This window comes from Pogona vitticeps, chromosome 2 (genome assembly GCF_051106095.1).
Source record: "Pogona vitticeps strain Pit_001003342236 chromosome 2, PviZW2.1, whole genome shotgun sequence".
Lineage (NCBI taxonomy): Eukaryota > Metazoa > Chordata > Lepidosauria > Squamata > Agamidae > Pogona > Pogona vitticeps.
In genome coordinates this window covers 43127531-43151331 of record NC_135784.1, presented here as the reverse complement: position 1 = coordinate 43151331, position 23801 = coordinate 43127531, and the positions used below count along the sequence as shown (strand labels likewise).

General features: G+C 44.6%; 1 protein-coding gene across 2 annotated transcripts in view; it reads left to right on the top strand.

Moving 5' to 3' along the window:
- The window catches only part of SUCLG2 (succinate-CoA ligase GDP-forming subunit beta), a 286835-nt gene that overhangs the window by 248019 nt on the left and 15015 nt on the right, over positions 1–23801 (top strand). For both annotated transcript variants that reach the window (XM_020801680.3, XM_020801681.3), the window contains exon 10: positions 22815–22935. In XM_020801680.3, the coding sequence (XP_020657339.3) occupies positions 22815–22935 (121 nt within the window). The remainder of the gene's footprint in view (positions 1–22814; positions 22936–23801) is intronic.

The window sequence follows — 23801 nt, the reverse complement described above, 5'->3', positions numbered from 1 at the left end:
ACGTTGGCCTGATGCTGCAGCCAAGTCAGAAAATAGACTATTAATTCCTGAGTCTCTCCACATAATATCCACTTTAAGGGGAAAGGGTAAGCTAGAAAGAAGAAGTAAAATATTTCGAGTTAATTCCACTGAAGACCAAGCTGGGCGGTCCTGTAGTAAAGCCGAAGAATTCCTTGATAACAGCATCTGATGGTATTCTTCAAGCCACTCTGGAAACATGTCATGCATTTGAAAGAAGCTACTCATTTGCGTCCTGCGCTTATAAGCGACAGCTTTTCTGCATCATTAGCTTGAATGGCAGATGCCAAAACACAACTGGCAATGTTCTGCAGTCGTTATCCTCAGTGAGAAAATAATCTTGGGGGGGGGGGCTGTCTTCAAAAATTCATGAAATAAGATAATAAAATCACCAGGTATAATAACTTATCGGGGGTGGAAGGGAAAGCATGTAAAAATTAAACTGCTTGCAATTATAGTATGGTTTTTAAAAAGGACAACAGCGGAATAGAAAGCTATTGGTTTTCTCAATATTTTTACATCTCCTCATTCTCCTTCCTCTTGCTCCTGTTTCTGATAACATTGGGTTTGGTACTGTTTTTTAAAGCAATGAGTGCTGAGCATTTTGGAACAAATATTTAAAAATCACAGGAAGCTTCTTGCTAAAAGTAGAATTCAACAATATGTAATAATAATAATCTTAGAACTGCAGCAATGGAAGGGACCTGTGGATCATCGAGGCCAGCCCCTGTCAAGGAGGCACAGCGGGGAATTGAACTCCCAAACAGTGGAACAAGTGTGCACTTGACAGAAAGTAGAAATTATATGCAAAAGACTACAGGTGCAGGTTAGCATAAATGGCTAAAATGGAACCAATCCAGTAGTCTGAAGCAGACTTTTCCTGTGGCAGGACTTTTTCTCTGTTTTCTGTACCCCTCAGAGTCACAACAATTTGTCTGTTTCTGATTATTAATACTGTACTATATTATTCTGTGTATATAATGACATTTTTTTCCTAAAATAATTCGAGGAAAAATTGAGGGTTGTTTTATACACGGAAGGCAGCAGGAGTAGGTGGCGACTAAGGCAAAGAAGCAGCTGGGCTTGGCTGCCTCTCGCTGCTGCCCATTGACTGGTGCCGCCGTTGCCCGATCACCCCCTCCAGCGATTGTCTCCTTGCGATCGGGCGGTGGCGGCAGCAGTCAATGGGCAGCAGCAAGAGGTGGCCGAGCCTGGCTGCTTCTTTACCTCAGTCTCCACTTCCTCCTGCTGCTGCCTCCACCACTGGTTGCGGGTGCAGTGATCATGCAGCCCTTTGACTGCTGCTTTTCTTTTCCTTTTGCTCAGTCCAGGGTTTAGGAAATTTTCTAATTTGGGGTTAGAAAAGGGGGGGGGGTCATCTTATACATCGGGTCATCTTATAAACGGAAAAATACGGTCGCTATACGGAACAAAAAAGCCCATAGGAATGCATTAAAACACGTTTAATGTGTTCCTATGGGCAAAAAACTCACAGTTATGCGGATATCCTCCATACGGCCACCATTTTCACTGCCCAGTAAACGAGGAAAGGGTGCGCAAACACTGCGGGTGGCCATTTTTTTCCGGCAGCCATTTTGGAACCGCCAATCAGCTGTTAGAAAAAACATCGTTATGCGAAAATCGGTAAGCGAAACAGCTTACTGATCGTCGCAAAGCGATGTTTTACCATTTAAAACATCGCAATGCGGTCGCTTTTGCGATCACAAAAACACATCGCTATGCGGATTCGTCATTAAAGGAATCGCTCGTTAAGCGAGGCACCACTGTATTTACAATGTTTACAGTGTTCCACATGGTGAAGAACGTTTACAAGCCAGTGGCCCTAGTTGCATAGCAGCTACCAATATATTCATATATTTGCATTTAACACAGCAAAGAGAAGGAGAGCGCTGGTGGACACATTTCTGTGTTTCTTTCCCAGTTTCAGTTTCCTGCTGCCTAAACAGGGTTTGTAAGCTGGCTCTGTGGTTTAGGTGTCTGGGTGAGGAGCCAGAGGTTGGGAGTTCCATTGCCCACTGTGCCTTCCAGGAGAAGAACCAGCCAGTATTTATTTATTTTATTTATTTATTTTATTTATATCCCGCCTATCTAGTCACTTAAGACCACTCTTATACACTTTGGTATAGCTTTGGTCTGTAGTCCCAAGTCTGAGGGGACCCCCAGAGGATGGGAATGGTAAACCATGTTCTGAGTACAGTGGTGCCTTGCTCGACGATGATAATCTGTTCCAGCAAAATCGCTGTAGAACGAAATCGTCAAGCAAAAGTAAAAAGCCCATTGAAATGCATTGAAAACCGCTCAATGCGTTCCAATGGGCTAAATACCTCAGCGTCCAGCGAAGACCCTCCATAGGGTGGCCATTTTCCAGTGCCTGTAAAGCGAAAAATCCACCCTAAACACAGCGGGGAGCTATTTTGAACAGCAGGTGGCCATTTTGAAAACCCGACGATCAGCTGTTTTGATCGTTGTAAAGCGAAAAATCGCTTGATTCTTCATCGTGGTCTTCTGTGAATGCACACAAAGGGTTAATACCAGCGCCAGCGTTGGGCCTCTCGGAACGTTTTCTAGCTGCAAGAGAAAAGTAACAATGTTTAGGACTACCCCTACTGCGCACGCCCAGCCTAACCGTCCCTCAGTTCCATTTTTCCGCCTAGCGGTTTGGAGCCTCTCGTCGTAGCTGCGTTTATTGCGATCTATCTATCTGATTTTTTGGCTTTTGACCTCAGCTTCGCTCACGGACTACCCTAGCGCTTTTTCCCTTCAACTTGACGACCCGGTGTATTTTTCTGGCTTTACTCGGACTGATTTCGGACTGCTCTGCCTTATCCTTGGACTTGTCGTTTCGGTTTCCTTACTGCCCTATGTCCCCTTCAGGGCCGTTCAGCAGGTGTGTGGTGTGCGACCGCAAAATTCCCCATCAGGACGGCCACGATACTTGCCTGTATTGTTTGGGGGAGTCGCACAATCCCAAAGCTTGCCCACACTGCAAAGCCTTCACTAAGGCCGCTCTCAAGGCTCGCCAACAGCGCCTTAAACTTCATCTGTGGGAGTCAACGTTGTCGTCCACGGCGCCCTCGGAGGGGGAAATGGCTTCCACTTCTCGAGCAGCTCCTGTTCAGTCAGTCGTCTCTAAAGTCTCCAAAATGTCGAAAAAATCCGCGTCGTCGAAATCGGCCGCTCCTGCTTCGAACCCCGAGCCTCCGGCTCCGAAAGCTAAGCCGTCGAAATCGTCCAAAGCTAAGGCGGCCGCCCAGCTTAAAATGACATCCATTCCACTTTCTCCGAGCTCGGGTTCCATCCCATCACCGATTCTTGAGGAGTTGTCGAGGCGCTTCGGGGCCTCGTCCGAGGCACCCGCGCCTCCTCCTGCTCGACGTACTGAAGTATTACCGCCTTCGGGAAGGTCTTCCCCGACACCGAGCCAGTTAGTCGCTGTCACTACTGGCCTCGCTTCTGCCCCACATAGCCCTTTTCCTGCGGGCCAGGGGTCGCCTCCCGTGTCGATCTCGTCCGTACATTCGGACTCGAGATCCCCTCGAGAAAAGCTACCTCGATCACCTGTGCGTTCGAGGTCGAAATCTCCTCGAGGCAAACGTTCTCGCACGGAGAAGCATGGCTCCCCGAGTCGGTCCCCTTCCTCCGGCCGCTCGAGGTCGAAGTCTCCTCGAGGGAAACGATCGAAGAAGAGGCATCGAGCTTCCACTCAGTCCGACTCTGGCGATCGCTCGGACTCGAAGTCCTCTAAGCGTAAACGCTCTAAGAAGAAGCACCGTTCTCATCGACGTCGTAGCAAGCATCGACGTCGATCCTCTTCTTCCCGTTCAGCGGATTCCGACCGCCCTAAGCGTCGTAAGCACCATCGACGTCGGCGCGACCGTTCGCGGTCTCCTTCTTCGTCGTCGACATCCGCATCTCGAGACCGGTACCGCAAAAAGATCCGGTACATATATGTGTCGTCTTCTTCGGAGTCGACCCGGCCTCGACGTCGACGCCGGGCTATTCGAGCCAAAGACCACCCTCCTACGGTACCGGTTGCCCCTCCACCGCAACCGGTCCCTTCCACCTCGGCGCCAACTGTGGTCCCAGTTCGACCCCCGACAACGCAGGTCGGCATCGAGAAGCCCCCTCCAAAGAAGAAGAGGGATGTCTTCTCCTCTGATCCAGATGAGGTGTCCACGGAGCGATCTTCTGACTCCGATCAGGAGCAACCCCCACCCTTGCCACCGCATGATTTACCTCCGGGTGATCTGGTGCTTTCCGATACTGGCGATACTCACGCTCCTTCTCCATCTGAGGACTTTTCTTCTTACTCTCAGATGATGTCCAGGCTTGCCAAGACGCTCAAATTGGACTTGAATCTCCCTTCTCCTCCGGGAGAGGACTTGTTCTTTGGGGACATCAAAAGGGACAGTACTGCTCCCCCCAGTATAGCTTTTGTGCCTGTGGTTATGGAGGCCATCAAGGAGTTCTGGGCTCAGCCTGCGACTACACCTAACGTCCCTCGTCGCACAGAGCACTTCTACAAGATTCATGGGGCTGACACTCATTTTCTGCTCAAGCATCCCATTCCAAACTCACTCATTGTTGAGACTAGCTGTTCAAGGCCTTCGGCCAAAGCCCATGTTACCCCAGTTGACAAGGAGGGTAAAAAGCTGGAACTCATCGGCAGGAAAATCTACTCCCTTGTCACCTTGCTACTTCGAGTCATCAATTATCAAACTGTGTTGGGAGCTTATCACAAACAATTGTGGCTCAAGCTTTTACCGGGGTTGAAAATGATACCTGAAGACACCCGGCAAGCTTTTCTCAACTCCTATGAAGAAGCTCAGACGGTATCCAAGTATGAACGTCTTTCCATCAGACATGCAGCAGAAATATCTGCCAGAGTCCTCATGTCTGCCATCTCTATCCGGCGCCATGCTTGGCTCCGTTCTGCTGACATAATGGAGGACGTCAAGTCAAAGGTTGAGAGCCTCGCCTTCGACGCTACCGGGCTGTTCAACGAAAAGACCGACTCCCATTTGGAGGACCTTCACAAGGCTAAGAGAACTGCTAAGTCCTATTCTGTTCAGACTCAATCTAGACAGCGACGCCCTCAATGGCGTAAATCTTATGGACAGTACCAATCTTCCCAACAATACCGTCCTTACAAGCAACTACCTCAGCAGCGCTCTGGCCAGTCCTCTTCTTCTGTCCAGGGTTATCAGGGATACCGCCCTCGTCCTCCCCATCGCCGCCAACCCTTTAAGCCACCTGGCAGGAAACAAAAACAGTACCTTTGACTTTCGGCCCCCCGTTTTCACCCATTCACCACCTACCACCCGTCTTCAACCGTTTCTTCACAACTGGTCCGTCATCACAAACGACACTTGGGCTCTAAAGATCATTCAGCACGGTTACCAGCTGGAGTTTATAAGATCTCCTCCGCTGGGTTTCATAACTCATTCTCCCTTCGACTCCTCACTAGAGGAAGAAATATCATCTCTCTTGGAAAAGGATGCCATCTCTACAGTACCACCTCGCGACATACGATGCGGGTTTTACTCCCGCTACTTCGCCGTCTCAAAAAGCGGAGGAGGCATAAGACCCATCCTCGATCTAAGACTCCTAAACACTTACCTGCGACCCAGACGGTTTCGGATGCTCACCTTAGAGTCCATCATACACTTGCTGAAAAAGAACAACTGGTTTGTCCTTATAGATCTAAAGGACGCATACTTTCACGTCACTATTCACCCAGACCACCGCAAGTTCCTTCGGTTCATCTTTCAGGACACGGTCTACGAATTTCAGGCCCTGCCATTCGGTCTGTCCACAGCTCCCCGGACCTTCACCAAGGTCATGGCTCCAGTGGCAGCTTACCTTCGTCTCAGGGGCATTCACGTTTACCCTTACCTGGACGATTGGCTCGTAGTCTCCACCTCGCGAAGGCAATCCCTGAAAGACACAAAATTTATCCTGTATCTTCTCTCCAATCTCGGTCTCACTGTCAACAAACAGAAGTCTCAGCTCATTCCCTCCAAAACAGTTCAATACATAGGGGTCTGTTTGGACGCTGTAAAGGGTCGAGTCTTTCTTCCCCCAGAAAGAATACACAAGATTCGACGAGCCATCAGGAAATTTCTTCCCGGTGCTCGGGTGACAGCCCATCACGCCCAACACCTCCTCGGCCTGATGTCTTCTACAACGCCGGCGCTAGCGCACGCTCGCCTCAAACTCCGGTCGCTCCAATCTTGGTTTCTCACCCTTTTCGACCCCATGATGGACAGTCAAAGGAAACGCCTTCGGGTCACCCCGGAGCTCACCAGACAGCTCCAGTGGTGGGTGTACACACCCCATCTCACGGTTGGCCGGCCCTTTCGTCCACTCCGTCTCACTGTTCAAGTTACAACGGACGCCAGTCCGTCCGGCTGGGGGGCGCACTGCGGGCGTCGCACCATCCACGCCCTCTGGACACCACAGGAAGCCATGTTCCACATCAATCACCTGGAACTGCTGGCGGTTATCAAGGCCTTCAGGTCCTTCCTTCCTCTCCTGCGCGGCCGCGGAGTTCAGCTGGTGACGGACAACACTACCACAATGCATTATGTCAACAAGCAGGGAGGAACCCGCTCTCATTCACTCCTGTATCTCTCCATCCTCCTTTGGGAATGGTGTTACCGTCATCATATCTACCCAGTGGCCATCCATGTAGCCACGGAGGACAACACGCTTGCGGACACTCTGAGCAGGCTTCATTATCAGACTCACGAATGGGAGTTGAACCCTCTGGTCTTCCAGGACCTTTGCCGCCAATGGGGGACCCCAGTGCTGGACGTGTTCGCATCCCCTCACAACGCAAAATGCTCCCGGTATGCGTCCCGGGCAGGTCTCGGTCACCACTCGCTCGGCGACGCATTCATGATTCCATGGAACCAGGGTCTCTTGTACATATTTCCACCGATCCCGTTGATACAGAGATCCTTAATCAAACTCCGACGTTCAATGACTCCGGCCATTTTCATCGCACCCTTTTGGCCTCGCCAAGTGTGGTTCCCCACTCTAGTCAGCATGGCTGTGGACTCAGTAACCCTTCCGATGTGGCCGGACCTACTGACCCAGGAAGCAGGCGAAGTCCTTCACCCCGACCTCGACACGCTCCATCTGACGGCGTGGAGGATCGTCCAGAAATTCAGGAGGTCTTGACCAACGCCATCAAGCCCTCCACGTCTCGCTTGTATGCCTACAAGTGGAAAAGCTTTCTGAAATTTACCCAGCAGAGGGATCTCGCCTCTTCCCCTGTATCTCTGTCTACACTTCTGCAGTATCTCCGTTACCTGTTCGATTTCCACCTGTCTATCTCTACTATCAAGGTGTACCTGGCTGCGGTTGTCTTCTTCCAACCCAGAGCTTCTCCCTCTTCCCGTTTTTTCTCCCATCCCACTGTCAGGATGTTTTTGAGGGGTCTCTCTAACCTCCGACCTCCCGTTCGTCCTCCACTCCCTCAGTGGTCCCTCCACTTGGTTCTGCATGCCCTAGCCAGACCCCCATTTGAACCCATGGCTACCTGTGACCTCAAGATGCTTTCTTTGAAAACGCTATTCCTAGTGGCTATCACCTCTGCTCGTCGAGCTAGCGAGTTGGCAGCTCTCCGTCATGACCAACCTTTTCTTCAGTTCTTTAAAGACAAGGTTATGCTTTACCTGGACGTATCTTTTCTTCCCAAGGTGGTCTCCGACTTCCACGTCAATCAGCCACTTATTCTCCCAACTTTGTTTCCATCTCCGACGTCTGATGTTGAACGCATGCTCCACATGCTTGATGTTCGACGGTCCTTAGCTTTTTACGTGTCCAGAACCAAGGACTTTCGCCTGGCCAGCAGACTCTTTCTTTGCTACTTTGGCCCAAAGAAGGGCTGCCCGGCCTCGCCGTCCACGCTCTCTCGGTGGCTCGTATCTACCATCGCCCTTGCCTACGAGCTCAACCACAGAGATCCTCCACAGGGACTTAAAGCCCATTCCACCCGGGCTGTTGCCTCATCCACTGCCTTACTTCGTGGCGTCGACCTGCCCGATATCTGCCGGTCCGCTACCTGGTCCAATGCCTCTACCTTCATAACCCACTACAGATTGGACGTGAGGGCAAAAGAGGAGACCAAATTCGGGAGGGCAGTGCTAGCATCGGCTCTTCAGTGACAGCCCACCATCCGGTTAGTAAGCGTGCTAATCACCCTTTGTGTGCATTCACAGAAGACCACGATGAAGAAAGAAAGGTCACTTACCTGTAACGATGGTTCTTCAAGTGGTCATTCTGTGAATTCACACAATCCCGCCCGGCCTCCCCTCTGTCTGTCTGTCACTGGCATCTCTATGACTCGAGGGCCTATGGCGGACAAATGGAACTGAGGGACGGTTAGGCTGGGCGTGCGCAGTAGGGGTAGTCCTAAACATTGTTACTTTTCTCTTGCAGCTAGAAAACGTTCCGAGAGGCCCAACGCTGGCGCTGGTATTAACCCTTTGTGTGAATTCACAGAATGACCACTTGAAGAACCATCGTTACAGGTAAATAACCTTTCTTTATCATCAAGCGGATTTTCCCTCTTTAAACATTGGTTTGCTATTGCGATTGCAAAAACCTCATCGTTAAGCGATTTCCTCATGGAGTGGGGTAATCGTTATGCAGGGCACCACTGTACTCAGTATCTAGAAAACCCTGGAATCGGTTGCCATAAGTCACAATCAACCTGACAGCCAGTTATTATTAGTACAGTATTATTGAATAGGTTTTGTCAGCTGATTCCCCCCCCCCCGTGCTGAACTGGTCACCTGAATCGTCCAGCATGCTCTTAAGATCTGTGCTTGTCTGAATAGCTTTTGCTGACCAGCATTCTGAAAGTAGTAAGTTGCACCACTCATCTCTTATGTATTTATTTACTGAAAAGGTTCTTATACTGCCTTCTAGAGACAGCAAGGTAAATTATAACATGCAGTTATGTGTTTAATAAACTTTAAAAATTAATAGGAGAAAGACTCAAAGAATGACTCCTCTAGAAATGTTAAAGTAATTAAAAAACATGTACCTGGAAAAAAAATCTAGGAGATAAACGTATTATTAAAAAGAATTTTCATCTCCTACCTGAAGGATAGCAAACATGGTACCCAGTGACCTTCCTTAGGTGTGAATTCCGTATTGAGATGCTAAGAGCTCCAGCTGCTCTCTCATCTCACACATGGAAGGCCTCAGCAACTATCTGGAAAAACTTGTTTTATGGTTCCCAAACCAATTGGGGCTTTGGTCGCTGAGTGGGAGCACTTCCGGCTGAGCCTCGTAGTGGACCAGAAGCAAATATCCTTTCAGAATTGGGCAACGTGTAGCTGCAGCTTTCTGTACTACATGGCAGTTCTGTTGCTTGTTGATATACCAGTAGCAGTTTTCAAGCTGTCTTCAAGGCCTGCTCCACTGGCGTAATCTAAATGGGAAGTTCCTATGGCAAGGGTAATCCTCTCCAAAAGATATTGAAGCCGATAGATCTGCCTAAAACTGGTGAAAATATCATGCTGGATTCCGATGACAAAACCGGATAACCGTGAATCTGACCTTTCAAGAGGAGTGTAGCCTCATCCAGAACATGCTGAATTAATCAGCATCTCCCCGGGTCCAAGAACGGTTCAGCCTCAAAATTTCCATCATGCCAGGATTAAGCTTCAATTCACTTCATCCACCCATTTACTGAATCAAGGCAGGTTCAGCACTTCTATTCCTTTACTGAATTCTAGTGACAGGAAAGGAACAAACCTAAGTGTCGTCTACCTGTGGCTGACATTTCACGCCCAGCAGTTTCCTATAAATGCTGAACAAACCACTCCCCTAATCACATTATCACCAAATCAAGAGATGTGGCTGCTGACGAGGGGGTCTTTTCAGTGGTGGTGCCATGGTGGTAGAATGCTCTCTTGAAAAAATATTACCTGGCACCTACATTGTGGTCTTATCCGTACCAGATAGGGACTTTATTACTCCCCCAGTTTCTCCATTTTAAAAATACTGAAACCAATGATCAAATCTTGTGACTAACAAGTCCTATTACTTCGAAAAGGTCTCCTTTGACAAGGACTCTCAGTAGATTTTGCCCATTAAAGTGTGGTTTTAGATACTGGGTACTACTTTGCCTGACATGATGGCTGTACGGTTTTTGGAGTTGTAGCCAAAAATCGTGTAGCCCAAATGTTTCCCATCTTTACCTAGTAGCCATTTGAAATCAGCCCTGGTATGGATAGAATGTTTGCATCTCACCTCTGGAAACGAGAGAGTCATTCTAGAAGAATACTTTTGTTAATGGTATCAAAAACTGCCTTGAAGTTCAGAAGAATCACCTTGATCATGCCAGTTAACTAGTTGATATAAATATGTATGACCTGGCATGTCCCCGTTGTGTCTGTTATGTGGGAAGGAAGAGAGGGTCATGTTAATTTACCTTGAATGTCCTGTGTTGTTTTTTTTCCTAGGATCTTGCCAATTCATGCCAGACAAGGAAAATACTGATTTTGGGTTTCTTGCTTCATAAAGTCAAAAATGACTGCCTTACTTTACTGCTGAATATATAGTGTCCTCTAGTGGATACCCAGAGCAATTGTTATAGGAGAATTAATCGCTCCGTGTTCTTCTGAAATCATAGGCGGACTGTTCTTAACAGCATTACCAAAGACATTTGCAGACAGATTCTAGGTATGGGAGGGGAAAGGTTTAGGAATAATGCCCGCATTGAAAAAAGATCCACTAGTTTTTATGTTTTCTTGGCTACTGTGCTTCTGGAAGCACATCCCCAGTAACATTCTTACAAAAGAATTGGAAGGGAGGACATTTCTAGTGAAAACAAAGCTGTACTCTCTGTACCCCTGCCGCTGCTGAAAGTGTTAAGCAGAGCACATTTGCCTTAGGGGAGGAGAAAGGTTCAACCCATTCACTGAGATACCTAGAAGTGTAAAGAGGTTTTGTCAGATTTCAATCACAGCAGGCTTGAGGCAAGCTCTTTCCCATATGTAGCTTTTAATTCACTGCAGACAGGGCTTTGCTGACAGTAGATGAGCAGCTTGTTTCAGCTAAAAGAAATGGATCAAGCTACAGAGCAACAGATTACAACAAGGTCAGGAGGCAATATCAGTAATTTTAAAACATTGTTTATAACAGGTTTGGTTTGGTTCTGCTCCGGTGCTGGCAGTTTCTGATGGAGACATCTGACACCAGCAACAGATGAAAAGCTAACCCAGAAGATTAGCTTTTCCTATTGCTGCAAGATTAGATAGCATTTAATTTGTCTTCAAGAGAAGCATCTCATAAAGAGAACATTAGCAGCAGCTTTGATTCTTGGGATCTAAGGACTCCTGTTAATTAGCCCCCTCAATTACTCTCCACTGTGTGTGAGAGGGAGGCACCGAGAGACAGAGTTCTCCATTTATACTGAGAAAACTCATTTTGTTTTCAGAGGTCTTTATTTTGAATTAACAGCTTTCCATAAAAGTATCTGAGGTTGCGTCCAGGCGTGCAGTTCTTCCTCTTATAATTCCGAGTCAATATTTATACCATTTTATTAATTAATCAGCTTCTCTGGTGTTGTGGTTCAGAAACAGCTTTGGGTTTTGTTTTGCTGTGCTGTGCTTTCTTTTCGGACTATAGACTTTGCCGTTCACCCTGTGCTGCTAAGAATAAATGTATATTGCATCTGCAAACGGATAATATGTGCCATTATACTAATGTTTTCTAGGACAGTTTCAGCCTGGATAGATCCTTTTGAAAAGCCATGCACTGCATCTGCCCTGACATACACAAATAGTTTTAGTCATTGTATACGGTATTCATGCTGGCATTCCAAAGGATACCAGGTAGATGAGATAGCGAGCTGCTGCATCAGATAGATAGACATCCAGTGTATAGATTTCTACATGAGTTCCTAGCATGTGGCAGAGCTTTTTGTTTTTCCTCTTTGAAAACACATGTTGTCAAGATGCTTTGGTAGATTTCCAAGCTGAATGTGTATGTGTATGTATATATACATGTGTATATGTATGTTTCTTTTTCTACAAAGTTAACAGATGATTACAGTTTTATCACTACACATATACATATGTGGAGGTAGTCATGGAATGCCAAAATGTAAAAGCAGTTTTCGATGCAGTGCAAATGTATTTGTTTTGAAGTCATGCTGTTCCATTCTAAAAATGGAGCAAGGGATAAAATATCCTACTGGGTGGAAGTAGCTGAGCTGTTCTTTGAATAGACACAGTTCTGTTCACAAAGGAAGCAAAATGAACGATGAAGTCAGCTGCTAAAGAGCACTTTCCTGGTGGGAACCTGCTTTGGGGGGCTGTAACTCAGACGTCCCAAATCTGATCTTCACCAAACTTGGTGGGGAGGAAAGTCATCTGAAGACTCGCTGTAATATTGGCATCACTAACTCATGCAGGGGATGTTGTATAGCGTCTGGAATTCCTGAATCACACGAACCACAAAACAGTTGTTTTGTTTTAAAGTTCATGGTTCAGGAATAGTGATGGACCATGAACCATCGTGAACTGCTGTTTTCCCAATCCATGCCCGTCTCTAGTGAACACCCTGCTTCTCTTGTGGGATCCATTCTTTGCTTCTCTTACCTGCTTTTGTTCTGTTGCTTGTTCTTATGTTTTGCCTGTTGTAGCACACTGCCAACCTACTCTAAAGACAGCTTCTTTGAATGGTAACACTCTCTGGTAGCCATTTTGGTCTGTTGAAGCCAAAGGGACACGCCTTCTGGGACTTGCAAGACAAGCTTAGGCTTTCATGCCCACGAGGCCATTTATTTGGAGAAAGAAATGTTATCCTGAGTTAAGGATGACATGGGTAGTGAAACAGGAAACTCTACGCAGTGAGATCAGAGGGAAAACGAAAGGAAGAGAGGATGGAATCTGGACATTCTCTCTTTTCTTTCCCTCAGCCACACTGCTTATCCTGCATTGCGCACGGTGCTCCATTTTGCTCCCTCTCGCCATCATGTTTTAGATTTGTGGGACATTTCCCTCCTAAAAATCCAGGTGACCGAGCACAGCCCCTCAAGGATCCCAAAGGGTAGAAGGTGCTCACTCCTGCTGTAGAAAGTGACCATTACAAACAGGGTTACTTATCTCAGTAGATATTGCTGCTAGCACTAAGATTAGCCTGATTATAAAAGCATTATCCCAATAACAGACACAGGTGGTCGACCCTCTTGCAATGGCCTTTTGAAGTTCCTTTGTTGTTGTTTTTATAATGCCACATTAAGATCTCTTACTGGGTGTCCCCCTGCCCCACCCAGTTAGTTTTTCTTGATCTTGCCTTTTCTGAACTTAGACTTAAGTGCTCCATTTTATTTCATTTTACATAGAGACAACGTTTGCTTTATGTGAAACGCAGAAGGGCAACGCTGGCAGATGATGCGGCATAAATCACATTTGTGGGATGAGCAGGTGAAGGAGCCCCTGACACTCAGCTTTCCATGGTGTCTGTCCCTGCGCAGCAAGCTGTTCATATACAGATTGCAGGCCATTTCAACCGTGCCTCTTCAAAGGTCCTCCAGGCGTTGCAGCAATAGGCAGGAAATCCCACATGATTGCAGAGTGGCTAAGACAGATGTAGGGGGAGTTGCCCTTTTCAAATTTTATGTTGGATAGGGAATGATTAGGTAGAGGATGTATTCCCCAACCAGTATATAATATGGAGGCAATAATGACGTAAATAAGGACAAACCACACAGAACATTGCAATAGTCAATCACCAACACACAAACCAGTGTTATTACGGACTTCCTGTCAAGAAGGGGGTGGAGATATGCAATCTGCCTCAGAATGCCACAGCCAAGATCTCTTTCTCCCATCAAGAGGGAGAAAAGCACACCCAGATTATGGGCCTGATCCTTCAGGGGGAGTGTGACCCCATCAAATTCAGGCAGCAAACCATCTCAGGATGGAGGGATGCAGGATCTCAGTCTTGTCAGGATCCAACTTCAGCTTGTTTGCCCTCATCCAGTCCATAATTGCTGACAGACAAGGTTCTAGGGTCTGTACAGATTCCCCTGCTGAAGAGGAAAAGGATAGAGCTGCATGTCATCAGCATACTGATGACAGTACACTCCAGATCTCCAAATGGCCTCCCCCAGTGGCATCATCTTGACGTTAATAGCAATGGGGAGATGATCAGTCCCTGTGGGGTACCACATTGTAATATCCACAAGATAAAACAGCTTCCCCAAACTGGACTCTCTGGCAAAGAAAGAATGAAGCCAGCATAATGCTAAATCTCCAATCCCAACAAATGTCCAGGAGGATACCATGGTTGATAGCATCAAAGGCGGCATTAATCCTTTGCATTGATGAGTATTGCATTGGCCATAGAAGTGGATGTCTTTACATTACATCCAGTTATTTGCCATCAGCCCTGGTTTCCATTTAATGGGTGTTTCATGTCTGCTGTGTCAGTAAAAAAGCTGTAAAAATAGTTACCAGACAAAGATGTTGGCATTTGTGCTTCTGCTAAAAGGCTTCTCAAAGCATAGAGCCCTCTCTTGCAAAGCCATGAAGTTAGGTAGAAAAGTGAATCATTAATATGCTGTTCAGTATTCTCTCCCATCTGCAGGCAGAAAGCTCTGTTTTCACTGCCCATTTTATGTTCAGTGTGCCTCAGATGTGCGGGATATGTTAATAAGGGCTTGTTTGCAATATGCGTTGGGTGGTTTTCTTTTTCCCCACTGAACACTTCGTCAGTCTCATCCTTCTGTGCACTCACCAAAAAAAAAAAAAAAACCCCTCCGGAATAAACTCCTTCATTGGCATACCTCACTGGAATGTTAAAACTGTTTTTTAAGGTAAAGGAAAATCTATTTAGAGCAGCCAAAAGAGCAATAAACTGTATTCATCCATTTTTATCCAAGTTTATTACTGAATGTCTTTATTGTTTGAACTGGTCTTTTAGTTTATTTAGAAGATTACACCCGATTCATTTTTTTTATTGATTGAAGTCATTTGCCCTCTTCTCTCATGTAACTTATTTTATTTTTATTAATGTTATTGTTATTAAAGGTAGTCACACAAATGCCAATTATCTAACCCTGATTCGAATTTCCCTCCAATATTTTTCTCCCATGTTACCTGGCAGTGGATTACAGGGACTGATTAGACTTCAGCTTGAAAACTCAAGAGAAGATCTGTAAGTAAGTGTGGCTGTGTTAGCCATTAAAGTATTTATAATGGGCATAAAATAGAGATGGGTACGACTTAAGTTATGCCTCTTTGTATGAAGAGCTTTGTGCCCCTCCAGACGGGCCTGCATGTTCTGTCTCTCCCCACCTTCTGGATGGCTGCCTCACTCAAGCATCCATGCATTGCCCAGGTCATCTTCTGTCACTGGCTGCCCTTTCCAGGAAGGAGCGCAGGCTGCCCTTCTCTGCCTCCTCCAGCAGCCGACCACTCAAATGCTGTGCGGGGAGAATCCTCGTCCCACCTCCTCATCTGAGTGATAGGTTACTTCAGGAGGCGTGGGAAGGGAGGTCTGAGCTCCTTTTTTTAATGTTTATTTTATACAAAAAATACAGAAAAAAAACACATACATAACATCAAAAACACAAAAAAATACAAGTAATAGTGCTTATTATAAACTAAATTCTAACGTGCACCCCATACTCACGGGACTCTATTTACTATAATATTTTTTTTTACATATTACCTCTCCAAAATTGTATTGAGTATTCTTTAGAGGCTTTCCCCCTTCCTTTCTCTAACACAAATTCCACAAATTTACCCCAAATATCATAGAAATTGTTACAACTTATTTCCCCTCTTTTTATTTTAAGTTCCATAGTCAATTTATCATTTACTGCAGTGTCCCATACTTCACAATACCAGTCTTCAATTATACCATGCTAGTTTATTAGATTGAAGTTTAGACATAATCAACTCCTTCGATCTCATGTTACTCATCCAGTCCTTCAATCTTGCAACCCTTTTATTCTTAAATAGTTCTACTAAATCCTTTAGTCTGAGCTCCTTCCCAGACTGGGCAGCCACTGAACTGGGCAGCATGCAGAGTCTCATAATGGGGCTGTCAGCCAGGAGGTAGGGGGAGGGAATATGTAGAACCTGTGGTGCCGCACGGAGATCTTCATATGAAGAGGCATGATTTAAGTTGTGTCTCTAACATAAAATAATATTTAGTGTTGTAAGCATGCTTTCTTAAGTCATGTGCAATGACAAAAACTCTGAAAGTGGTGCTAAAAAATTCTCACAATATACTACAATATTTCCTGGGTACAGTAATTCATTAGTATAAACAACAGTGGTGCGGAAATAACAATATCGTTCAAAACACTGATAAATTCTGTGTGTAGCATACATGCATTCATAACATATACATATCTTCATAAGATTCTGAATTGGCTTCTTCTAACCTCAACAATCTGTGTTTTAACAAAGCACTAGAGCTTATCATGAATACGTTTCAGATTGAATTTATTTTGTCACGAGTTACCTTTGTATTCTGCCGTTTCTCCATTGAACTCAATGGTGTTGTATGCAGCTCTGCTCCTCACCCTTTTGATTCTACAATTGCTCTGTATGGCAAAAGATCATGATGAGCTTTGAGGGTTTCCAACCCATCTATCGGTAGGGGGACACAAAAGGGTCCACCAAGATTACTCATTCCTTCAATAAAGGCTCAGATACACTATCAGTTCTACAAAACTTTTATTAAGGAACTATTGACAAAATGCAGATAATTTATATTAGCAGATAATTTTAATCATTTTCATGTTTTAATCGTTTAATGTTTTAATCCATATATCGGTTAATTTCTCTCTTAATATTTAACTTACTGTGTTTTTAATTGTGTGAATTTTAATGTTGTGAGCCACATTGGGTCCCTTGTTGGGAGAAATGAGGCATCATCATCATCATCATCATAAATGGCATGTTATCATCTTGTTTTGGGGTGAGTCATTCCTTCTATCAGTCTCAGTCTCCCACTGGAGGTTTCAAGCCACCCCCCAGCGTATTATTTAGGCACAGTACTACAGTGGTCCCCGACCTTGGGCCTCCAGATGTTCTTGGACTTCAGCTCCCAGAAATCCTGGCCAGCAGAGGTGGTGGTGAAGGCTTCTGGGAGTTGTAGTCTAAGAACGTCTGGAGGCCCAAGGTTGGGGATCACTGCAGTACTATACAGAAATAGCTTGCTTCTCCAGCTTTAGGAGGCTAGCAAGTGGTTAACGGTTACCAGCAGGTAACAGATGCCCAGCAGGAATCAGTCAACTACTCACAGCAGAGTCACATTTCCTTCCTTCAGGTCTTTTGCCATCTGCTGTGGTCTTCTAAATCATCTTTGGCAACTCTACCTGTGCAACTGTGTCAGAGTTGGGTTGAACTTGGAAGATGAGGTCTCACTGGTCCCAATGGGTGAGAACATCTGCCATCCCATGGTTGGCTTAAACTTCTCCAGCAGGAATCAAAGCACTTGATCCTCCTTGCTTCTTTGGTGAGGGCTTGATCCTGAGAAAGGAAGCTCCAGATCGCACATATACAGGAGGAACTGGTGGAGGTGTCGCCCCATTCTGGGGCATCAGTTCTGTCTTCCAGTCCACTGTCTTCCTCTTCCTTGTTTCGCTCCATCTCAGGTCTTTTCACTCCCTCTTCCTTGACTGCCACCTCTTTTATAAATTCCTTTGGGCAGGAAATCTCTCCTGTGGGGTTTTTCCCACTGCCTTTCTCTTCCTGCTTTTTAGTGCTTTTTGTATCAACCGGTAAGGCAGTCCAAGGTAATAAGCTGAGTAAGGAAGGCCTTTGAAACCCTTCATCTTCTCTCAGTGGAGATCCTGTGGAAGCAGGGAAGATGCTGGGAGGTGCCCTGCCTGTGGGGCAATACCCACAAGCTCACACCTGCCCAAGATCATCCAGGGAGTTTCTTGGCTTGCTGTAGGCTAAACACCTGGATCTCCCACATTCTAGTCTAACACAACAGCCACTACATTTTCTTGGCTTTCCTTAATTTGATCTCACACTAAATGTGTTGTTGCTGCTAAGGCAGCAGCAACATTTTAAACTCATTTCTCGCCTCTGTAAAGTATTGAGGGGCTTAACTTTGTGTACCAACGCCCAACATCCCATCCTCCATCCCTGGCGTCCATTTCGTGGTTTAGTATAAGTGCAGAAATGCAGAACATTGTGAGATCACAATAGGTGATAACTTCTGCTGACTGACCACAGAAGAATAGAGAAGCTAAAAATCTTGAAACTGTAACTGCCGATTTCATGCATCTCCAAGTTGAACTTTAATCAGTCTTACCTTAAGAGAGAAAAATGCATGAGTTACAGGAAAGTAGAATCAAAAGATCTAGATTCAAAGCCAGGAATAACAAGGTTCTTCTCATACAGTCTCACAATTAAGCTGCATTGGGGAAAAGAAACAAATGGTTTAAAATAAACAATAGAACAGTATATTATATCTTAAGCTTTTAAATATACATTATTAAAAACATGTAACCTGGTTTTATCCACTGAATGTAGAAATCAGTTCCATCATTACCCTGAAAGATATTTACATTACTTTCTTTCTCCATAAAACATTCACTTCCTAATTAAACTTTTGTTCCACGACTGAACTTTTGAACAGTTTGTAGCTTCTGCTGCTAGTTGTTCTAGTAATGTTTTTCTGTAGCACAAACACCTTTTGGTTTCTTAAAAACAGCTGCCCTGACTGTTGTTATTCCTTAAGTGATCTTTTCAGGAATTGTTAGAATTTCTGATAACCTGTCTTCAGGCCAAGTTTTTTTCTGCCTTGTTGACATGCCTGTTTATGTGCATGTATATAAGAATACAACCCTTAATTTATTTTGAGTGGCCTGAAATCAAAGAATAAAATTTGTGTAGGGAAATTTAATCATGAGCTAGGTGCAGGGATTTCAATTCTTTAAAGTTGACAGGCAGCCCTTTTCCCGATGGGACTTATCAATTAATCTGTTGTAATGAATTTTCTACTACTTATCTTTTCTTGTTAGTTATAAAGGATGTTCTTGCCCCTCTTTATCAAGTTAGGGCAAATATGTTACCCCTGCTCATGCTGCTTTGAAGATGGAATGTGTAGGCAAGAATCTACTGGCTAAATGTTGTGGTCCGGATTATTCAGATCAAGGATAGCTCCCCTTTGGCAGATCACAAATGGTGTATTACATTTAGCACTTTCCAACAAATGCTATTGCTAACTAGCTGCCATGCACTCCCATCTCACATGTTAAATTAACTCGTATAAATGGACATATAGAGCTGTTCCACTGGTGGACACCAAAAATTTCAAATATGTCTTTGATCTAAGGTCTGGCTCCATAAAAATATTGATGGAGGTTTAGATAAATGACCGTTTGGAACTCAAATATGTGGCAGAAATCAGAGGCAAGCTTCATAACATACCTGCTGTGTTGTTCCTCAATGGGAAAGGCATTATTCTGATATGGGTGGGTGGCCAAACCCTCCATTTATAACCTCAAGTGTCTGCCTTTGGAAGCTGTGTTCATACCTGTGATGTCTGGTTCTATTTAAATGTATTTTGATGGTAAATATATTGTTCAAAATGCATTGGTTTGATGGGAGAGAGTGAGTGAGGAAGATCAAATGTTGGAAAGAATGACTCTGATTGGCTGGGAAAGAAGCCAGATTAGGAGCGGGAGTGTGTTTGTGATGTATAGGGAGATTGGGAAGGGAATGGGAGTGGAGTCTGGGGAGAGATTAGTTTAGGTTCTATGTTAGAACAATCTTGAGAGAGAGAACAAAGAATTGTGAATAAACTTAAAGCCTAGGAATAAACAACATCCTTTGGATATTGTTATTTTAATAAAACCATGTCACTTCTATTCAGACTGCGTGGTGCTGTGTTTAATATCTGGAAGCAGTTACCTTGGAAGGTGGTGAGCGCGCCCAACGCTAGAGGCATTCAAGAGAAAATAGAACAACCATCTGTCAGATCTGCATTGATTTGGATTCTTGCATTGAATGGGGGGTTGGACTTACAGGCTCCTTCCAACTCTATTGTCATATGATTCTATGATAAGCCCCACCTCTTTGTCTCTGTTTTAGGGAAAATACAGGACAGATAATTCCATTTACCTCTCCCTTCCTGGTATCTCTCTCACTACCTACCCATTCTCATCCCCTCCTACATTAGAGATCTTGGTGACTTTCTCTTGAGCCACATTTGGGGAAAGATTTTTTTAAAAAACCAGCTTCAGCGAGAAACATAGTTTACAGTCACTGAAGATTCTCACCAATCCAGATTGAAATTGGAAGGTGAGAATAATTGCCATACTTTTCTGTGCAACATAATGCAGCTGCATCATTCCATTACAGGCTGAGGGACAAGCAGGAGAGTACACTCCCAACCCTTACCCGTGGACTGGTCCCCAAAATGTAGTATTTTTGCCCTCCTACGAGCAATAGAAGCAGTTTTTTTAAGGTCTCTTTGATAAATTTGGAGAAAGTTACCCAAGACCATCTTGTGCCATCCAGAAGGTCTGAGTAGTTTCCAGATCAGATTTGGATCATTTCAGAAAGTTGAACCATATTCACTTTGAAATGCCTTTACTAGACATGGAAGCAGAGGAAGTGGCAGTGGGTGTTCCACATACTGTAGGGGAAGACGAAAGGGGAAAAGCAAATGGAGCTGCTAACCGATCAAGAGCAAAATGACCAGAAGGGACTGCCTTTTTTCTGAGGGTTATGTGGCAGGTGGAACAGTGAATATGATAATGAAATCAGATTGGCTTAGAAAATAAGCCAGACTGTTTCTGACTTTCTGGGAAATAGATCAGTGTCTCTAATCAATTTGATTTGAGCTGGGGGGGGGGAATTGTCCATTCAGAAATCTGACTCTTTCTAACACTGGATTGAGAGACGCAGGGGTGCCCCTTTAATGAAGGTGAGTCAGAAAAATGAAAGAAAAAATTTGGTTGCACCTCTGTAAGTCACAAAATTGTGCTGTTTATTAAAATGGCAGCAGCTGAGCAAATAACATGAAACATGGCATCTATCCATCTACTGCCTAGATTACTGTAAAGCGTTCTGTGTGGAATTGCCTTTGAAGATGGTTCCGGAACTTCAGCTGATTCAAAATGTGGCAGCCGGACTGCTGACTGGGACTACTACAACTGCTACCAGTCCGTTTCCAGGCCATATTCAAAGTGCTAGTCATTACCTGTAAAGTCCTAGGCAGCTTGGGTCCAGGCTATCTGATGGACCATATCTCTCCAAATGAGCCTGTCAGCGTTGAAAGTTATCAGAGGAGACCCTCCTTCTCAGTCCCGTTGTCAACACAGGCATGGTTGATGGGGACACAAGAGGAGGCTTTCTCTGTGGCAGATCCAAGGTTATGGAAGAGATCAGGCTGGCCCTCTTCCTTTTTTTCCTTCCGCTGACAGCTGAAGATCCATCTTTTCAGGCAGGCTTTTAACAACCATGATTGCGTCCTAGAATGCTTTTTTTTTTTTTTTGAGTTTTTAATGTTTACTTGCTTTTGACTATTCCACTGTATTTCAATTAGCACATCGTTTAATTGATTTTTAATGTTTAACTTATTATTTTTTTTTAATTCTATTCTTTTTAATATTGTGAGCCGCCTTGGATCCCTTATCGGGAGAAAGGTGGCTTATAAATAAGACAAACAAATTAAATAAATAAATAAATACACAATGAGGGCTACAAATGTGCCAGATTTCAAACTGATTGAAAGATAGCAAAGGCTTTAGCAATTTTAAATGTGCTTAAACATTAACATTTACCATTTTCCCCAATTTTTTTGGCAAGATAATATTGTATATTTCTGCAAAAACTTTGTTGAAAACAACTGACATATGGTTTTTAAGCATATCATGGAAGGAAATCCTTTGTTGATTTGATAAAGTTCTGGGCAGTATTTAAAAAGTGATTATGTCCTCTTTAGACATGGGCATGAATTATTTTGGCTGACATCAAGGAAATTCATTGGCGCCGCACCACAGGTGCCAGGCACTTCCTCTCCCCGTCCCCCGGTCAGCTGCCCTAGTCATAAGCTTCCGGGTGCCGGCTGGCTCCTCCTCCAGGACTTCCCTTCCCTGCCTCCTGCAGAAGCTAACCACTTATGGGCTCTGCAAGAAGAACCTCTGTCTTGCCACCTTGCCTGAGTGGGTAGTTGCCACAGGAGGCGAGGAAGGGAGGTCCTTGTCTGGAATGGACAGCTGCCCCTGGAGGTGGACCCAGCCAGCTCATGGAAGGCTTATGAGTGGAGCATCTGTCCGAAGGCATGGAAACACATGATACCTGTGGCACTACACCAGTGAATTTCCCTGATTGGGACTGAAGCGATTCGTGCCCATGTCTCGTCCTCTTTAAACCCTATGGGACAAAATCCTGGCAAAATTATTTCTGACAGACTTAGTTTTACATTATGAAGTTTGAATATGGCCAAGACTCTAGCAGCGATAATTGAAAGTCAACAAATGGCTATAACTTTTGTTTGTTAGAATTGGATGACATAAAAATTGAAATATGGTTATAAACTCAAATGCCCATCGAATTGCTTGGATAAAACTGAAATTTATCCTTGAATGATGTATCAAACCACATTGGCTGTCACTGGCTCAGTTCTCAGCTGTTTGATTCTAACAGAAGGTGCAATAATTCATTGAAAAAGAATAATCTGTCTCTATTATTTTAAGCCTCTGTTTTTAAAATGCACATACTATTACACAAATTTGACAATGTGTTTAATTTTTTCTATCCTAGGTTGAAGCAATTCTGGTCAATATTTTTGGTGGGATTGTTAATTGTGCCATTATAGCCAATGGCATCACCAAAGCTTGCCGAGAGCTTGAACTCAAAGTTCCTCTAGTGGTCAGACTTGAAGGTAATGTAGCCACATTTGCCTTTTACAAAAATCTTTCACTCTGTGGGCCTGTTCTTTAATGTTACTTGGAAAAATAAATGGGTGGCTGATTCTGAAAAATAAAAATCTCCTACCTATATCCTGTTCTTAGATTTATGAAATCACCAGTTACAACAACCTCTGTAGTTGCTACTGGTGGAAGGTATGTCACACAAACAGGAATTATAAAATATGGTAGGCACCCAAAAGCTGCCCTCCCCACCCAACAAATATTTGCTAGAGGTAAGAAATTATGTAGGGAAGAGGAAATGAGTGACAATTGCAGGATGGAGACAAGTTACAAAATAGTGTAATGGTAAATTTGGAGTAATGGTAAATTGCTCCTTCATGGATTGCTGTCTTATTGTGGCGAAGGGGCTTTAGTAATTCAGAGAAGCTATGGGCTATGCCATGCAGGAACACACAAGGCAGACAGGTCAGAGTGGAGAGTTCTGATTAAACATGATCTACCTGTAGCAGGAACTGGTATCCCACTCCAGTATCTTTGCCAAGAAAACTCCATGGACAGAAACAAAAGACTAAAGGATATGACACTGGAAGATGAGACCTTCAGGTCGGAAGACGTCCAACATGCTATTGAGGAAGAGCAGAGGACAAGTACAAGTAGCTCCAGAGCTAATGAAGTGGTTGGCCCAAAGCCGAAAGGACGCTCAGCTGCAGACGCGCCTGGAAGTGAAAGGAAAGTCTGATGCTGCAAAGAAAAATACTGCTTAGTAACATGGAATGTAAGATCTATGAACCTTGATAAGCTGGATGTGGTCAAACAGGAGATGGCAAGAATAAACATTGACATCAGTGAACTAAAATGGACGGGAATGGGGGAATTC